Source organism: Crocodylus siamensis, chromosome 4, assembly GCF_052110815.1.
Source record: "Crocodylus siamensis isolate JL-2025a chromosome 4, ASM5211081v1, whole genome shotgun sequence".
NCBI classification, from domain to species: Eukaryota; Metazoa; Chordata; order Crocodylia; family Crocodylidae; genus Crocodylus; species Crocodylus siamensis.
Window position 1 is genome coordinate 11,543,422 of NC_143398.1, and position 19,862 is coordinate 11,563,283.

A 19,862-nucleotide genomic window follows, 5' to 3' on the forward strand; every position below is an offset into this window, starting at 1 on the left:
AATTAATGGAAGAGGTGGCAGGAAGCATAAATTAAATATAAAATGCCCTTTCTCTGGTCACCTCGGGCAAGTGCCACAGTGCCGGGCACTTTGAAAAGCACCTGGCCCTGTGACACCTGCAACTGTATAAGTCGGGAAATGTGCATCAGCACTGAGAAAATGGCATCGGCCATAAATCAGAGGTGCTTTAGTTCAAAAGCACACCGCTGCTGTTTACTGCATTATTTGAGTCTGCTCTGAAGTGGTAGATCATGCGATGAAAAAGTATGTGTATAAGCACCCTCAGCCTCAAGTGACATAAGAAAGAACATTTTAACAAAAGCTTGTCTACCGTTTCTCCCATGTTGGTCCAGTGATTATAGTTTCATAGTAGTTTCATAGTAGTTTCATAGTTGGTAGGGTTGGAAGGGACCTGAGCAGATCATCGAGTCTGACCCCCTGCCATGGCAGGAAAGAGGACTGGGGTCAAACAACCCCAGCAAGGTGTTCATCCAGCCTCCTCTTAAGGACCCCCAGAGTAGGATACAGCACCATTTCTCTTGGAAGTTGGTTCCAGATCCTAGCCGCCCTGACCGTGAAGTCGCGTCTCCTGATGTCTAGCCTAAATCTCCCCTCTGCCAGCTTCTGACCGTTATTCCTGGTCACTCCTGGTAGTGCTTGGGGGAAACAGGGACTCCCCCAATGCCTGCTGATCCCCCCTGACTAGTTTGTAACAGGCCACTAGATCTCCCCTCAGCCTTCTCTTGTGGAAGCTGAACAGGTTCAGGTCCCGTAGCCTCTCCTCATAGGGCCTGCCCTGCTGTCCCCTGATCATGCGAGTGGCCCTCCTCTGGACCCTCTCCATGCTGTCCACATCCCTCCTGAAGTGCGGTGCCCAGAACTGGATGCAGTACTCCAACTGCGGCCTGACCAGTGCCGCATAGAGGGGGAGGATCACCTCCTTGGATCTGCGTGAGATGCATCTGTGGAGAAGGGAGTCCCCCAGCCTGTAGGTATGGTGCTGGTTCTTTCTCCCCAGATGCAGCACCTTGCACTTGTCGGTATTGAATCCCATCCTATTCTCATTCGCCCACCCCTATAACCTGTCTGTGTCTGATTGCAGCCTATTCCTCCCTTCTAGCGTGCCCACATCCCCCCACATCTTAGTGTCATCAGCAAATTTGAACAGGGTGCTTTTTACCTCCTCGTCCAAGTCACTGATGAAGATGTTAAACAGTGCAGGCCCGAGGACCGAGCCCTGGGGGACTCGACTGCCCACATCCCTCCAGGTTGAAAATGACCCATCCACCACCACTCTCTGGGTGCGGCCCTCCAGCCAGTTGGCGACCCAATTGACTGTGTGGGTGTTGATACCACAGTCCCCCAGTTTCTTAATGAGAACGGGGTGAGAGACAGTGTCGAAGGCCTTCCGAAAGTCCAGGAAGACTACGCCCACTGCTACCCCTGCATCTAAGGATTTGGTGACCTGGTCGTAGAAGGCCACCACGTTGGTTTGACAGGACCTGCCTCTAATGAACCTGTGTTGGTTGCCCCTAAGCATAACCTCCCCCACTGGCCCCTCATGGATATGTGCCAGAACAATTCTCTCAAAAAGCTTCCCCAGGATCGAGGTAGGACTAAATGGCCTGTAGTTTCCCGCATCCTACTTCCTCCCCTTTTTGAAGATGGGAACCACACTGGCCCTTTTTCAGTCCTCTGTCACCACACCAGAGCACCACAAGTGCTCATAAAGCTGTGCCAGGGGTCCCACAATGACCTCCGCTAATTCCCTCAGCACTCTGGGGTGAAGATCATCTGGACCAGCTGATCTGAATACATCCAGCCCCTCCAGACGTTCCCCAACAAGATCCTCACTGACCCTTGGCCTGGATGCACCTCCCCTGGGGTGTAAGGTGGGCCCAGAGGCAGGGTAACTGTTCCGGTCCCTGCTCAGGAAAATGGAGGCAAAGAAATCATTAAATATGTTAGCTTTGTCATCTGGTGTGATGACCAAATTTCCTAGCATGTCTTGCAGGGGCCCCACGTTACCCGGAACCTTCTTTTTGCCCCCTATGTATTTAAAAAAGGACTTCTTGTTGTCCTTGATCCTGGTCGCTAGTCCCAGTCCCATCTCTGCCTTGGCCTTCCTGATGGCCACAACAATGCTAAGACATTAGAAAGGGGATGTTTGGGTATTTTAGTTTTGTATATTTTGAATTCTGAAGTCAGCATTTTCCAGTCACTAGTGACTTTGGGAGTCTGATATGAGACAACTTAAAGGACCATGGTTTTCAGAGGACGTTCTCCCATAGATATTTTTCTTTTCCATCACAGTGGTCTTAAGAAATAACATCTCTCATCTAATCTATAGATGTGGAAAATCAATGAAGGCCTAAGTTAAAGTATGTTGGTAGGGTGGTGTGGAAAACACACATCTTGCTATGTGTCTGATATGGACAAATGAAAATGGCTTTAGTCTCCAGAGTGGTCTGTCCAGCATCTTTCACCAAAACTCTTCTCTCATTCTCAGACCTACTAAATCATGTTGTGGGGTAGGAGGGTCTGCCTGTAGATGTGTAGGACACCTGCTCCGATGCACTGTAATTACAATTCATCAAAGCAGTCTCAAATAATTGAGACTCCTAATTGGCACGCTCCAGTAGCCTTGGTGTCTTGTGTATTCAGTGTCCCTGCACTTCAAAATGGTGGCAGGGGCACTTTAACTAAAGCTCACTGGATGAGCTTTGGTTAAAGCACCTGCGCCACCGTTTTGAAGCTCTGGAACTCTGAATACACAAGACACTGCAGGCACTTTATTTAGAGCAGCTCCTGAGAGCCACTCTAAAGTGTCCCCACCTTCAGAGCATGCGTAAAGACACCCATAAATAGGAACTTCAGTCTCAAGGGACCAGTAAGGGTCTGTCCCATTTGCCATTTCCTTGTCAATATGTAGCAGAAGTGTTCTCTTTTCACCTGGGGATTTTTTGGGTCATCTGTTAAGGTGAAAGGTTGCCTGATCACTTTGTCCCCATGTACAGATTATGCTATACCACTCAGTCAAGTATTATTTTTAATGAACCTAACTACTAGCTGCACAAAGGAGTCTTTAGGAAAGGAAAACTCCACTGTAAAGTCAACTTGAAATAATTGATATGAACAGAACCTTTTATTTTCTGTCCCCATTCCAAACTTCTCTAATCTTTTATTGGTAGTTTGCAATTTGGTACAGCCATCCTAAAAGACCCTAAAATACTTTGCAGGTGCACATTGGTGCAAAGCCCATGAAGTAGGGTCACTTCAATCATCAATGACGGGCAGACACGTTTAGGAGAAAATGTGGCAGCTGATTGTTAGAGTAGTTGTATCACTATAGTTAAGGACAGTGGTTCTCAACCCTCTTAGGCTCAGGGAGCCCCTTGTTAGACTCAAAGCACCAAAACTAATAGAGCAATTCCTCTGTTGCAAGGAATTGAGAGGCTACAACAGATCAGAATGCTTTTGAGATTATAAATTTCTATTAGAAATCTGTAGGTTTATTCTGTGAATCATGTTTTTGTGGTTATATGCCCAAATGTGGGGTATGCTGTGCCATCCTTAAAAGGATCTAACAGCATCCCAGAGTGCTGCAATCCCCTGGTTGAGAATGACTGGTTTAAGAAAAGAGTGTTATACAGTATTTGTAATCAGATTTGGGGCAGGAAATGAAGAAATGAGTAGCAAGTTGGAAGTAGATTAACTCTCAGAAAGACCTTCCTAAGTGTAACCGTAGGACAGTAGAGCAAACTGCAAATGAAAGTTGTAGAATTGAAACTTTTCAACTGGAGTTTTGCAAAGAGAAGCTGGATAGACGTCTGGAGTCCTTGAAGTCCTCTTCTACCTTATGATTCTACAAAAACAAGCACTAGACTATGATTTGTTTTGCCAGAGGCTATTTTCAAACCTATATTTTTAATGAGAACTGAGCATCTCAGTGGCTGAGATGACATAAAAGAGTGACACTGAGCTTTTCAGTGTCTTGAAATTGTTTTCTTTTTAAAGCTGATTTTATATATATATAATTTGTATTTAAAATATTGACAATATCAGAATATAGAAAAAGAAAGGATGAGCTCTTATGTGTATATTGTATTTATTATAAATATAATACATGTAAATTTATTTATATTTATATGCATTATATTTATAATAAATAAAACACACAAATAAAAAGCTCATCCTCATTCATTCTACGTCCTGAAATTCTTGTTTTTGTATTTAAAAGTGTGTGGGTCTGTGCACACATGCATGTGTGAAATTAGCTTTAGAAAAATTAACAATTTCAGAACATGGAAGACAGGGTGAGAATATATTTTATATAAATTAAATATGCAAATAAAAAAATAATCCTTGTTATTTCTTATGTCCTGAAATAGTAGAATTTTAAAGCTAATTGTGTGTGTGTGTGTGTGTGTGTGTGTGTGTGTGTACTTAAACCACAATTACCTTTAAAAATCTCTAATCCTGTGTTTATTTATTTGAAGTTCAGATACATCTTTTATTTGATGTTCAAGTCCTTTGAGGCCAGATTTATTTTAAGCTTCCGTTCTCAACATTAGGGACCAAATTCCATATTTAGCTACCTAGGTAAAAATGGCTGGATTTTTAGAAGTCTGAAATGCTTGCAGCTGCCATTGCCTCAGCCGGGAGCTGTAGCTTCTCAGCATCGCTGGCTAGACAGACATTACACATAAAACAGTTTAAGTGATCAGAAACTGGTTGAAACCTGTAACAGAACAGACATTCAGGCTAGGGTGAGACATTCAAAAAGCCTGAGCCTGAATTGATTCAACCTTTGCAGGTTAGTCTAACCTGGCTAGGATGAATCGGTTTCCAGCCATACAGACAGTCTCTCTGGCCTGATGAAATTAAGGCACATGCCTGCAGTGGCTCAGGCTAGAAGCTGGGGGGCGCTAGAGCAGCCCTGATGTCCCTCCCAGTGCTGAGATGAGGGGGGCTCGGCCAGGCCCCGGCAGGAGGCTCTGATTAGGGAGAGGTGTAAACCCCCACCCTGTCTGGACCATCATAGGCTTTTCCCTGCTTGCTGCTCAAGGGGAGGGGGTGTTGCCAGTCTGCAGCCCTGGGCTAGCACTCTGAGGCAAGTGTGGGGGGAGCATGCAGCGCATGCATCTGTTGATGATGCAGAGTTTTTCACTGTCCCTCCCTGCTTCTGTGGTTCTGTATACTGTCTGCAGCAACCTGACAGGCAAGCAAGCCGGGGGGGTGGGGAGAGAGCGGGGAGACTGATAACAGTGTTTATCACCCCTATCTCCATGTTTATTGCCCCAGTAAGAAAAAAAAATGCAGTGGGAGGGACAGGGCCCTGGGTGGAGACAGCAGCCCCTATGATGATGTCAGGGAGTGCAAGCCCCTTCCCAGCGGGGGGCCCCGCTGTAGGGCAGGCAGAACTGCAGCAGGCTGCGTGTGGCAGCACCAGGGTCTGGAGCCCGCCCCCCAATGCTGCCACTTCCACCACTGGAGCCCGCAGCAGCTTCCCACTTTTTCCCCCACGCTGAGCAGCAGTTACTCTACCGTACTGCCACTGCTAAGCCTGGGCAGGCAAGCGTGGAGCCAGCACAGGGTGCATGGGGTCAGGACTCTGCACGCTGGTCCCTGCCTGTACTGTGGGGCTTGGGCCAGTGGCAGCAGCAAAGGAGCTGCTGTGGCCCGGCTGCCTAGAAAGACAGTCCCACTGAGGAGCAGACCCGGCCCAGCTGTCTGCCCGTGGGGGGCGCCTCAGCCAGGCAGGACCGAGGGACCTACTGGGGACGCAGCAAAGCCCGTCCACAGGCCAGATCAGTCTAGGCAATAACATCTGGCCATGCCTCCACCTGGCCGCTGGAACAGCAAGGGGGCAGTTTTGCCAAGCATGAGCCTCTTCCCAGTGGGGGGCCACGCTGTATAGCAAGGAAAGCTACTGCAGGCCCTGGACCTTGAGGCTGCCCTGCACAGCCCACCGCAGCTCTGCCCACTTCTCGTTGGGGTCCACCCCCACCCCCCCCAGCAGGGACTCGCGCTCCCCAACATTATGACGGAGTCTGCTGCCCCCACCAACAGTCCTGCCTCCTCCTGCTGCAGTGGCTGGGTGTGGGCATGGCCAGATGCTGGCCCAAAGGGCCCCTTAGCAGGGCAGGGACAGGGGTTATTTCCCTTCCCTCTGGCATGCGGCGGAGGGTACAGCAGGGAGCTTATTCCCCTGCAAGGAGCAAGTGCAGTGGCAGCAGTGGGCAGACCTGGCTGGCAGTGGGGTAGAGGGGAGACTAACCTGCCCCCCATGCCCCCCTCTGCCTCAGGGGCCATGGTGCCCCGTTGTGGCCGCAGCAAGGGGGGAGCACCTGGCAGACCCCGCTGGGGTCCCTGCCAGTGGGACAGCAAGGGGAAAATTAAACCTCTCTCCAGCCATGCCCCCACAGCACAGCTTCCCTGCTCTAGCACCCCTGGCTCCTGGACTGAGCAACTGCAGACATGTACTTGCACGTCTGTTCTGTTTCAAATCGGTTCAACCTAGGCAAGTTAGGCTAACCTGCAAAGGTTGAATCAATTCAGGCTCCAGCTTTTTGAATGTCTGTCCCTAGCCTCTGAAGACAGGCTGGTTTGTTTTATGTGCCAAATATGAAACCAGATTCCCAAACCTCTGCAGCCATGTTTGAAGGCATGCTGCCTGGTATACAATTCGTGAGTTGTATTAGTGCCATGCAGATATTCTTTGGCTGCACTTCACTAGTATTGCTGGAATGGGCGGGTCCAATGTGGCCAGTGACGGAAAGCTTGACTTCAGTGGAAGCAAATTAGGCCAGCACAGGCACAACATGAAATTTCCACCCTGACAAAGCAGTTCCTGGTTTTCGGGGAGGCGCTTTGTAGGAGAGGCATTTATAATGGATTCACGAGTTCTTTCAAATTCTCTTGCAATTTGGAGAAAAGACAAAACATCGAAGTTTAGATATCCTTTCAATTGACATGACAAGTGTAATAGATGTGTTCCAAAATCTGCTTTGTGGCAGGGCTACGTGCCTTCCTCAGATTCTGTCTGTAGGAGGAAATTACTTTGAGAAACCTTTCCCCAGTCAATCATTTATCTGTTCTATCAGGTTAGAAGGCAGCCGTAGAGAAATAAGTGAAATTCACCCCTTTTCATTTCTATTAGTGTTCCATGACATTTTGAAAGTAGAGCTGATAAATAATTGCAAGGTGAATTACGGGTTGGTCATATTCACAAATTGATTTTTGTTTTTAGATATCTGGTGATTTAAGGGAAGTAATTTCCATGCTGTCTTCGCTACAAAGCGGTTGTCTTCATATCCTTCCTATATTTTCCCCCAGACTGAGTTCTTCTATAGCTCTTGCCTAGAAAGAGAATTGCTGAGGCAGCAAGCTAAGGAGCATGGCACTGACCATGGCAGATCAGACACTTGGTTAATGAGGGTCAATGTGGTGCCTTTGGCAACGTCCAATAGCTGCTGCTTCAGAGGAAATGTGCCCTTTATCTTAGAGAAGCATACACTATCTTATATGATGAGCTGAGAGGGCATAGGCATCCTTGTTGTCTACACCTTACACCCTGAAGCATGAGCTCTGATTAATCTTACTTTAACGTGCCCAGTTACAGATATTATTAATGGTCAAAAAGCTATCTGTATGGATCCCAAATGACTGCCTGTTGTCACAGGTTCTCCGGATTGATTATACACTGTGTAAAAGGAAGGTGTTCCCCTCTGCTTTACTCAAAATACCCAAGTCTTACTGTTCTAGCAAGAGCCGGAGGGATGTTGCAGTGTCTCTGGGCCAGATCGGGTTCACCAGTGTTTCTTTGCTCCATACCCAACATGTCATAGTCGGACAGCTCTAAAAGTAGATCACTCCAGAACGTGTCAGGCTGCTTACATTTTACCCTGAAACACAGCTCAGGAACCGTGCTGAACTTGCTTATTTTTCTTAGTGTGCTGCTATCTCAGAAGCTTCCTGATATCACTTTAAAAGTCAGAGTTTCAAATGATTCCTGGGTACCTACAGTTCCCACAGCTGTTTGTGCAAATTAGGTATTCACGTGCACAAGTGGCCAATGGTTAGCAGTAAGGAAATTGGCTGTGAGTGGTGGGTAATTTATACACCTAACCTAGCCTCTGGTCCTCTGCATAGAATTTTCCGTTTTAAAAACGCTCAACATTCAAAGAGCTCCAATTCATTCATCATCTGTTCCTGTTTTATAGACAATGAGTTTCCTTTCTGCTAGTAGCTCAGTATATGGCACTTTACACGGGACTAGTCTAAAAATCTTTTCACTCCAGAACTAAGCAATTAAAGGCTATTCAAATGAATTTGGGTCGGGGGTGAAGAGAGGCGAGGCTTGACCATGAGATTGGACGGAGAAAGCCCCAACAACTATGCTTTGTGGTTGAGAAATGGCAAGAGCTTGAGAGGAGGAGGGAAAGAGCCTGCATAATGTGGCTAGGAACATAGCTTTATTGTCTGGCTGCTTCACGTTGCTTTTGAGACCTGCTAATTGCAACATCTCTCAGTAAGTTACTTACAGCAGTACTGCTGCGTAGAAATTGTGATAAATGCATAAACTGTGTCTTATTGATTCTTGTTGACATCTTACATGCTTCTTATGCATGCTTAACCTCCATTTGGTAATTGTCACTATGGTACATGCCCCTGGATAATAAGAGTAAAGGAAGTGAATGAAATGGTTCTTTGACCCTTAAAAGCAATATTATTCAGGGCTCTATATGTGTTTTTTTTTTCTTTTCTTTACTATATCTCTATTAGTTCGTGCTCTTCCCCTACTGAACTCCCAAGATAAGAAATAGTGCTATCTCCTCTGTTAATATTAATAAGAGTGATGTTTTTAAGAGAGATTACTTTGAGACTGATGGTAAATTTGGGCCTCTTTAATTTTAGTGCACAGCATCAATATGGAATCTAGCAGAGGTACTGTAGTTTATTTACCCTTCTACTACACATTTTGTCTAGAATGCCGTATAGAAAGCTGTTTGTTAAATTATTTGCTTTGACAACAAATTGTTTCTGGATAACAATAGTAGCAACATATGTAGTATGCCTAAACAGTAAAACATTATCCATTGTTCTGTTATCTGCAAAAAAAAATATATGAAATAGCATACCATTGTAAAAGTCTGCATAAAGAATTTTGACTTTAAATTTTACAACGCTGATCTATCAATGATGTCTAATAGATTAGGCTCCCTTGTATCAAGGGCTTTTATATTTAAGAGGAAAAAAAAATTACCGCATGATGCAAAAAATGCATTGACTTTATTTTCATGATTAGATGTAGTGCTTTTGGGTAATGATCAGGCATTGTTTCTTTTACTGTTGTTTGATTAAAATGTTAATACAGTCTTGACTTGATAATCTTACCAGGTACACATGGAGCAAAAGAAAAAAAAAGATGTTTTATGCCTCACAAATTGATTTACATAAACCAAACAAGCTGTTGCTTGTTGGATTGCAAAATGGTTTATTTTGCCCATTGGCCACAGGGGCAAAGATACTGTATTTTTGATGCCAGAACGTAGCTTTCATGCATTAGGTTTAAAATGACAATATGCTTCAGCCTCTCAGTGCTTAGATTTGCTTCATTTGGAAATCTTTTAAGTAGTAATAATAATAATGTTTTGAGGAAATTGAGTGGAACACTAAATTATTCTCTGAAACCTAAGTTCAAACTGTGCAAAGCTAAGGGAGTTGAAAATCAATGCACTTTTAAAGTCATTAGAGATCACAAGTGAAATAAGTCTGTGTTGCTTTAGCTAAGCTTTTAGTGTGCCATGGTATTATTACAAAATCAGCCTGAATCTGCATTAATTTCACAGTCTTTTTCTTTAAGATGCCCAGGGGTGCATGAAGAATCAAATGTAAATTTTAGAAGGCAGTGTTTTTATTAGTTGAAAGGGCAGTGAGCCATGAAATACTCAGGTTGACCTATGCAGTGCCCAGTATTGGTGTGAGCAGCAGTCAAGACGAGGGGGGAAAAAACAGCCCAGGCACTGTTTAAAAGAAGGGGTGGGGTGGGGGGAATGGTTTCTCAATTGCTTGCACACACAGCTCTCTCATCCTTAGATTTGGGCACAGTTTTCTTACATCACGTGCACCCAGAACTTTCAAAGCTAAAAATCATGAAGATCATTTGAAATAAAATAATTTTTTTAAACATTTAAGTTATACCTTTATTATTGAATTTCCCTCTGGGTTCTTGGATACTTAATTTCAAAACATATTGCACACATTTCCCTATTCTTAATTGTATAGCTGTTCTTGCCATGTCCAGAAAAATGTACCGCATCATTACAAGGTCTTTAAATTCTGTCCTGTTTTGCTAGGAGCCCCAGCTATTTCTTTTAAATCAACAATTAAAAAGGAGAAGAAAGAGCGAGTAATGACTAATGCATGGTCTGGAATGAACTGACAGTATACAATCCAAACTTGACACACGCAAAAAGTCCTACTCATTTCCAACCCTGTGGCTAAAAACAAAGCAAAACAAAACAAAACAAAAATCCTTTCTCCTCGGTTACTACCTATTTTTTTCCCTCTCATCAGTGGTCAGATTAGCAAGTCAGCACTGTCAATAAATAAACTAGAGAAGTTGTTTATTTTTATGTACTACTGAGAACAGTGTCGTCTTGTGGCCGTTCTCGTAGACTGTGTTGGTTTAACAAGCGTCCAACCCTTTTGTCTTGTTGTTTTTTGTCTTTCCTGCTCCCTGTCCCCTTGTTCCCACAGGCTGTGCGTTTGTCACATTTTCTACAAGGGCAATGGCACAGAATGCAATCAAAGCCATGCATCAGTCTCAGACTATGGAGGTACAGTACTGTATCATCTGCCCTTTCTTTGTTTTCTTTGTGCAAATGATTGCGAATGGTAAAGCCATGCTCTCCTGGAGAAGATCGGACACATGACAATCACAGATTTAAATTTGAAGAAACTCACTGGGCCGCTCTCGGCGACACGATTTTTTTCTTAATGATCTGAAAACGCAAGGAGAAAAAAAAAAAAAAAGATCTCTGTGTTGTACCCAAGTGTTACTTGCACAGTGCTTCCAATGGCTTCCAGGAGAAAAGAAAATAGTCTCTCTTTAGCAGTTCAAAAAACACTCTTCAGTCCTTCCTAAAAAGTGTTTGGCGACTAAATTCTAAGTTATAAAAACAAAAAAGAAATGCTTTATTTTTATACAAATTTTAAGACATTTTGATTTGCACTGCTCTGGGAGAAGACTCAAGAGAGATTTAACCTGGCCATACTGAATTACTAGTGCATGTGGTTTTTTGCATATGGAATCTCTTTTTAAGTTAATATAATTTCTCCTACTTCATGTAGCCAATAAAAATGCTAATTATGCTGGAGAATAGTGAAGAGTTGGGCTTGCTGCAATACATTACCACGGCAGGACTCTGTACAAGCAGCGATCTTTAATTCCTCTAAAAACTGCCTCCCTGGCATCAGACTTTTAATGATGAGAACCCAAACCTTTAAATTTACTTGACAAAGAAGAATCACGCTGCATCATCAGTTTAGTTCACTGGGGTGGTTACAAGATGTCCCAGCTTATCTGGTGGCCTCAACATTTTTAGTCTGTGATTTTTGTCATGGTCTTTCAGAATTTTGCACAAAACAACCTCGCAAGAGTACTAAGCCTTTACTTATTCTGGATCTTCTAGTATATCATTTGAGAGTGCATGTTATACTGTATTATGTATACTGTATCTGTGTATTGATGATTTTCTCGGAGGTGGCATTGATGTTATGTGCACTTGTTTCTTTTTCTTTTTTTTTTTTCTCTTTTCCAACAAGGACCTTTCAGTTTTTTCTTGAGTAATTTTTCTTTGCAATGCTGTAGTCTCCCAAAGCATGCTGGGCACTAAACAATCATTATTGCGTCATGTCGTTGAGCCGCTTTGTGTAATGAGCAAAAGGGAAAAGAGAGAGAGAGAAAAAAAAATTGCATGCTAGTGTCACTAACTGTTTTCTGTATTCTACAAGTAATGATATTGGCATTGCAAAGTGATTGTCTTTCCAAACATCACATTTAACTTTGGTTAAGATTATTTTATAATTGATGTTTTTTCTTTTCAGTGCAATGCATTTTTTTAGGCCCTGAATATGCAATCTTAGCTGAGAATGTGCCACAGAGAAAGCTGTACTTAGGAAGCTGACATTGCACAATATATTTTACTATGCAATCTGACTGTATATATGGATTTAAAAGTGCCATTGTTGTTCCCTGACATAATGCTGGTTTAAATTTGTTGGCCACACACTGCCCAGTGAGTTGGGTCCAAGTATATGTTTGCTACATTTTGCTCCAAGAAAAAGGAAAGTAGTTTTAACAATGCTGTGTTCTTATGTATATTTTTCCATGTGTTCTCATATATTTTTGGTCTAGAGTAATGAGTTTCAGCTGAATCACCCTCACCTCCAGAGGATTTTTAAAAATAATACCTAAAGGTCAGATTCTCCCATTCTTATGCTGTGTATAGTACCTTCCTTCAAACAAAGCTGCGTTTTGACATACTGCTCATGTTGAATAGCACCATATCCAACAGGGAATCCACTAGCTCCAGCGAGTAAGGGTTTCACACTGGCCCTATGGGCATAACTTTCTGAGCAAAGTACTAATCAACAGCCTGAAAGGCTGGGGAATCTGTGCCTTACATAGGATACAAACAGCATCTCCCAACTAGTATGATGGTTCAGAATAGGCTGGATCTCGAAACTTAACCTTCGTGCCAGTTGGGCTCAGGTCTACAGCGCAGCCGATGTACTTGCTACTTTGGGGGAGTGTATCCCTTCCTGCACAGTGTTTTATGGTATCAAAGGAGTCTGCACATACCACCTGGCCAGCAGAAGTAAAGGTGCCCTGGAAGCACTTCCTGTTGTGAAGGGGCGATAATGACATTAAATTGGGTGGAGAAAGAAGACAGCCATAGAATACGAAGGTAGGAAATCCCCCAACCCCGCTCATGCAGAGGGCATGCCCTGTCCAGGTAGAAAGAAAGAGGGAAGGCAGTTAAGTCACCGTTCAGAAGCATTCCTTGCATCTGAGTTATTAATGTCAGTGTTATTATGGCAAAGGGCTGACTCTTGATAGCTAATATTAAATCTGGACCCTCAGCCAGAACAATAATGTCCCTGGGCACTCTGATTTCATGTTTAATGCAAAAAAAAAAAAAGACTTTTAAAACAGAAGATTATATATTATGTAATCAAGTTTCAATTGAATGACTCGAGTTATTTTTTCCAATTTCATTTTTTTGGGGTTCTTTGGCACACATCATTGCCTAAGATGTATTTTCAAACTGAGCTAAGAGCTCAAAAAGATGCGAGTGCTTATGTTCAGAAGAACAAGTGTGTCATAAAAATAATGAATTTTCCTGTTGCTCTTTGTATTTGACTGTCTATTCAGGTTCAGGCAACTCATTTTTAAAGCAGTAATCATTTGTTCAATTTTCTGCTTTTCTACTTCATTTCTATATTTAAACACAAACAAGTCACATGCTGTGTTAGTAGGAAACAGGACTTAGCTATCACAAAATAAACGTGACGCAACGACAGCAAGCTTTTTCTCATATGTTTCTACATGTAACATTACACGTTTCTACTTGTCATTTCGATCTTCAGTGTGTTTGCTCTTTTGATAATAATGAAGTGATGAAATATAGAGTGGACAATGAAAAAAATGAACGATGTATTCCTAAATTGCAGAGGTATTGGTTTTTTATGCAATTTACTGACATTTAAACATTTACAGATATAATGTCAGCTGTTGCGGTGAGTTCAGAGTGGCTGAACTGAGTACTAGAACAGCCATATAATATTCTTCCTTTTCAAATTCACTTCTATTCCCTTTGAAATAGACTTGAGTCTCATGTCTGTTTTGTAACCCAACATTGCATTTAGCCCAATCCCTCCAATGAAAAAATATAATCTGCTCTGTCCTTTTTTTATTAACTATGCTGGAAAAATACCTCCATATTTTCCCCCCAAAAAAGAGCTTGTTTTAATGGTATAAAAAAAATCACTGAAGAGAGGTAATTGTGTACCAAGCTGACTCCTCCATAATCTTTATTCAATTGCTAGAGTGGTATATCTCCCGTTTTAGTCTCTGAAAAATTGAAAGACATTTTTACAATGAAATATACAGGCAAGTGACTGGGGGTGGAATAATAAATCTCAAGTGATCATTTTCTAAAATGGTAATTCTGAAGGCATGGTATTGATGGGAGGTCTTCCTGCCATGAAATAGCTATAGCTTATTTCATCATTTTATCTCTTGGTTGTGAATGTTCTTATTGTCCTATTGTGAGGATCTTCAGAGAAAAAGTATACAGCTACTCTTTGTAGAAATGGAGAATGGAGAACTTTTCTGAAGAAGCTCACAGGGTTTTAGAGCAGCCATTGAAAGAGTTAGGTTAAGTATAGACCCCCATTATACATTGTGAGCTGAGGCTAAGTTCCTGCTATGTTCATTGGCTCCAAGTGGTCCTTTACTCTTCTAATGGTGCTCGCATTGTGGGTTAGAAGAAAAATGAGCCCGCGAGCACATGGGGGATTTCACTTGTACGGGATACAGGCACAGCCGTAGTAGCAATGCAGTATAAATCCCTGAGAGAGATGGATGGCTTCAACACATCTTAAAATCTTCCAATTAATTTTCCAGAATTAAAGTGGAACTGCTACATTTCTACCTTGTCCTTTAAATTAAAACATCTTAAGAGGTTTCCATCTAAAAACAGTGAATTAGATCTGTTTTCAATCACGTGTCACTGTTTACATCCTCTTGATGTCTTTGGCTATTACTTGGAAACAGACAGAAAACAGAAAGACAAGTCCATTTTTTTAGGCATGTGAACCGTGAAGCTTAATTAAAGAGCATTGATAAGGTCTGGTGTCTCTGGGGGTATTAGATAGTTAAAGGTACAAGACAGTCTGGGGGAAAGGGTTTTATAAAAAGAGATGAGAAACGAATAATTTTTCAACTGTCACGTTTCCAAAGAAGTTGAAATCTTAATCTTTGCTGTCTGACACACACAAAAATAAGAAGGGTTCAAGATATAATGTCCGATCACTTCAAAATGGATTCAAAGAGCTAAAAATATGCTCGAGAAGTGTGTCAATGTGTGTGACGTAATGTCTTTGTTTCCCAATCTGTCCAATCACAGGGCTGCTCTTCGCCAATAGTGGTGAAGTTTGCCGATACCCAAAAGGATAAGGAGCAGAGACGTTTACAACAACAGTTGGCACAACAGATGCAACAGCTCAACACTGCCACCTGGGGGAACCTCACAGGCCTTGGAGGACTCACACCACAGTATCTAGCTGTAAGTTTGTGAAATGTGTTTGGTTTAAGATAGTTGAAACGCGTAGTCATTAAACTCACATTATAACGTTAAGTCCTCCAGGGCAGAGAATATGTCTCACTGTGTAAAGTAGCTGTAAATTTACAACGCTTTATAAAAAAAAATCTTCCAACAGCAACAACAAATTAGAATGAAAGTTCCAAGATATTTTTATGCCGTGCAGTGTGAAGTTTGAAATTCGACTTACACTGGGAAATGCAGCATCCATTGTTCCCCTAGACTTCCATTATATTTTAGCACATTAAATTCTGCTTTTTTATAGCTAGAATACATTAAACATTCCTTCTTTTCTATTTCAAAATAAAATCGGTACCTTACAGAACACAAGTAGGCACTTGACAAACTTATTCATGAATAGCCTTCTGAACCCACAACGTCTCGGTTTATTTCTGCTCTGACTTATCATTTCATGCCCTGCCCCAGTTTGAGTTAATCTTTTAACAGATTTGAAAATAGCTACCACTTTCAGAGTTAAATGCTATACATTGAATGTTCTTTTGTAATTATTAATTGTGTGGGGTACGTATTGCTTTAAAGAAGGTTGATTTGATTTGGGGTAGCAATTAGTTTCTCACGTTTTGAAATGACGTTTTCTTTGACCCTTTCCAAGCTAGGAGGCACAAATGAGTTAGCTACTTTGGTACGACTGCCCTCTGATGGAGAAATCTGAACAGCCAGCTATGTCTTAAGTCCTGTACTGCGCTCAGAAATTTCTGTATGGTTTTAAGTGCTGGGGGCTCTCAGCCTTTTCTTTTGCTGTGGAGTTTGTGACCGGTCTTACTGTGTAGCATACTGACAACTGGGAAGTTCATAGATGTTTAGTATGCTTAAAGCTCATGTACACATAGGAACCCATGTGTACGTACATATTGTGTGCACGTATAAATGTATGGAGGGTGTAAAAGAAAAGAGTGTATAATTTTATGTCTGCATACGTATTCATTTAGCCGGAAGTTTAAAAACAGTATACTAAATGAATACTGTTGGTCTTGATGGTTTACATAAGCTTAGCACCTGCCTCTGAACTAATGAATATCTGTGTACTTGATTTATCCTAGCTAAGGATGAGAAAGGGGGGGAAAAACTGAATTAAAGGGTTTAGGAAGGAATGGACCATGATTGACAGAGATGAGTTATGGTAACTACCAGACTACAGAGGGTTATAATTAGTCACGCTATGTTGGTTTAAATAGATTTAACACCTGGTTGTTAAAAAGAGTAAATTGATTAATTGTTTTAAAGCAGCAATGTTATTGAGTTTCCCCAGTGTCTCTGTGTTTCTTAATAGAGATTAGACATTAATATGGATTTACAGCATTGACTCTGGGGATGTTCTTTCCGACAATATGCAGAAAAAAGAGCCACATGAATGTAAAGGAAACTATATGTACTGCAAATTTATTTGGTAGCTAATGTTGCTTTAACCTTAACTTGTCACTTTGATGCCATTATTGTTGTCATTGTCATTATTGTTGCTATTACTATTGTTGTTGGTATTGTTGTTGTTGTTATTATTATTATTATTAATTTGCAGCTTCTGCAGCAAGCAACCTCCTCCAGTAATTTGGGTGCCTTCAGCGGCATTCAGCAAATGGCCGGTGAGTTAAAAACCATTTTGTTTTAGCCCATTATGTTTCATTTTCCTAGGGCTTTTACATTCTGCATCCCTAATGATCACATGTTGTTGAGGTTGGGTTTTTTTTTCCCCTGGTTGCTCTTTGTAAAATGTGCTGCATGCATTGGCAGCAGACAGCTCATGGTTCACACTCAATAGAAATACTTTCTCCATCTTTCAGAACCTGAAATTAAGCCAACTGTTCCTCGACGGAGAAAACAGTTTGTCTTGCATTAGTCACCTGCCATTTGTCCCGAGTAACCAATTGTAAATTGCAGGAGAGCTCTTAGTCCCTGCAGCTGTATCCTAGTCTACTAAAAGGGGCAATAAAGCAACAGTAGGATTACATTTTAATTTTCAGCAAGATTTCTCTATCCGGAAAATCAAATTCATGGCAGCCCTCAAACATTTTAATAATAGGTGGCAAATAAAAATGTTCTGACCTTTTTAATGAAACCCAAGATTACAGACCTACCCTTGATGCAAGTTTGCAGTCTCTTTTTTATAATCGCAGCAAATTAACTGGGTGCCTTTTTGACTTCAGAACCCTAGTTGACAAAATTACACAACAGAAGCTTTTATGTAAAACTACAATCTTTGGTCTAGGGGAGAAAAAAGAAAGCAAGAAAAAGGAAAATCAAAGTGTAAGTGTATTTGAAAGCCAGCTAGTTGGAGGGTTTCTTAGTAATGAGCTCTGTGCCAGTAGTAACTGATGTGTAGTGATTAGTAAAAGGTCGCCCCCACTGTGTGACCTACCATGCTGATACCCTAACTTAACATGTTGCTAAAGAAGGCAGCATGTGCAGTAAATCCAAGTACAGATGCACAATTCGCCTGCCGGGAGAAACTGTTAAAAAGCTTTTTTTCTTTGTTTGATTTTTTTTTTTTTAAGCCAAAAAAACCCCCCAAATTGGTACATTAGTTTATGTTAATCAGGAACCCACTGAATCAATGAAAGGTTGTGCTGTGCTTGCTTCATCATCACAAAAATATTCAGAAGTCTTCGTGAATATGATTTTCTTTCTATCTGTTCCTCCTTTAATCCTAGTCTTTAGCTTCTTCTGGCTTCACGTAGAATGAATCTTGAAATACTTTTAACAAGTATAGATATACTGCAGGATGGAGCTATACCCCATAGCTGTCCTCTGCTCAATTGTTACATTATGCCATTATTGCAGTGGCATCAGAAACTAATGTGAACCTGCCGTCTGACAATATAAATTGGCCTATAGATGACAATATCCCTGAATTATTCTCTCTTTCTCACACCTGCTGGCGGTGCTTGCTGTTTCTATCATGTTACACTTACAATCTAGCATTTTTTCATCAAAAAATATATCTTAATATGATAAACAGAGCAGAGTCATTCAGTAACATTTTCTCAATTGGCATTTTTTTGGAGCTGGCTTTGAGCTCATGGGTTGTGTTTAGGGTTTCGTATTTGGTTAACTCTACAGAACGACAAAATTGAGAACCTGAAGAAAAAAACAGTGAATTTTTTTTCTGTATAGTTCCATTGCATTACTTGCACAGAAGGTTTCTGTTGTCTTTTGTTCACTGTTACTGCAGATGTACTTTTCCCTTTTTCCTTTGCTTGGGCTCAAATTAGGGATTTCTCTCAAGTAATTCTAGTATGTGCCCTCAGTCCAATATGTGAATTATGCATAGTGGCTCATTTGGTCCTGAGACTGGTTCTAAGGAAGTCGTCTGTTGTGCTCTTAGTGGTATGTCATTTTGTACTAGGCTAATATACCTCCTCACCTAATGGCCAAATTGTTAATGTTCCCATATTTTGGATAATAATTCACATATTGCATGTTTGTCCTGGAGAACATTAACAAGGCAGTTTCCTTGCTTTGCATTCATATTATCATCACTTAATGTTTTTTCTGCATTTACCTTTTCTTCCCCCAAAATCTATGGCTCTTACACTTAATGTCCAAGGTCAAATTAGTGATGTAAAATTTCTGTCCAAGCCACAATAATTCTACATGAAAGGGCAAAGGACTTGATACTATTGCATCATTAAGACTCGAAGTTCGTGGCCTTGAAAGTCATAAATTATTCCCAACCTTCAAGTTTCACCGGCCAGCATTAACCAAGCTGCACTATGCATCCAGTGGTATGCTTTTATAAAAGAGCAATATATTAAAGTTTTGCAAGAGAAAGAGGAATGGAAAATACAGGTCAGGTTTTGTTAGGTGTCTGAGTGGACTTAGGTGCCTAAATGTAACTTTACTGCACCCTGAAAAGCCATTACCTCGCTACTCTTACATCATGTTACCCTTAAGAAGCCAAAAAAAACCCCAGTGGGTATGTCTACGCATGCACTTTACTGTGGAGGTGGCTAATTAGCTCCTCAGTAAAGCATCACTGTTTACATGTACACGGGTATTTGAGTGCAGTAAATTAATTAACTCCACTGTAGGACAGTACTGGCAGGGTCAGTACTATCCTATGGTGGAGTAATGACGTGCAGTGAAACGTGTGTGTAGACAGTGATCCAGGGTGCAGAAGTGCAGGGGCTGCCTGCCGCACAGCTCTGTACTTTAGTACTCCTGTGCCCCAGCCAGCCCTGATTTTTCCTGGGACTGGCCCCGAGCCTGCTGCCAGCCAGCAGTCCTGGGGACATGTGCAGACTCTGGGCCTGGGAGTAGTTGAATGGGACAAACTATGCCTGAGTTTATTGCTCCACATTAATTGCATGTATAGGTGCACCCCGTGAGGAAGATGATCCACCCACTTTTGGCATGAACTGTTTTTCAGGGACTCAAGCAGAGTGGAATACAATCCTATTGAGCCCATGTAAGTACTTCATAGGTAGAAGGCAAGACAGGGTGGCGCCTTTA

General features: G+C 41.9%; 1 protein-coding gene across 18 annotated transcripts in view; it reads left to right on the plus strand.

Annotated features, from left to right (window-relative positions):
• Window positions 1–19,862, plus strand: part of CELF2 (CUGBP Elav-like family member 2) — a 618,606-nt gene that overhangs the window by 541,324 nt on the left and 57,420 nt on the right. For 9 of the 18 annotated variants that reach the window (XM_090041759.1, XM_090041747.1, XM_090041762.1 and 6 more), the window contains 5 exons: window positions 8,920–8,949; window positions 10,765–10,844; window positions 15,201–15,359; window positions 16,933–16,996; window positions 19,780–19,818. In XM_090041759.1, the coding sequence (XP_089897885.1) occupies window positions 8,920–8,949; window positions 10,765–10,844; window positions 15,201–15,359; window positions 16,933–16,996; window positions 19,780–19,818 (372 nt within the window). The remainder of the gene's footprint in view (window positions 1–8,919; window positions 8,950–10,764; window positions 10,845–15,200; window positions 15,360–16,932; window positions 16,997–19,779; window positions 19,819–19,862) is intronic. The other 9 variants (XM_090041752.1, XM_090041753.1, XM_090041754.1 and 6 more) reach the window with 3 other exon arrangements.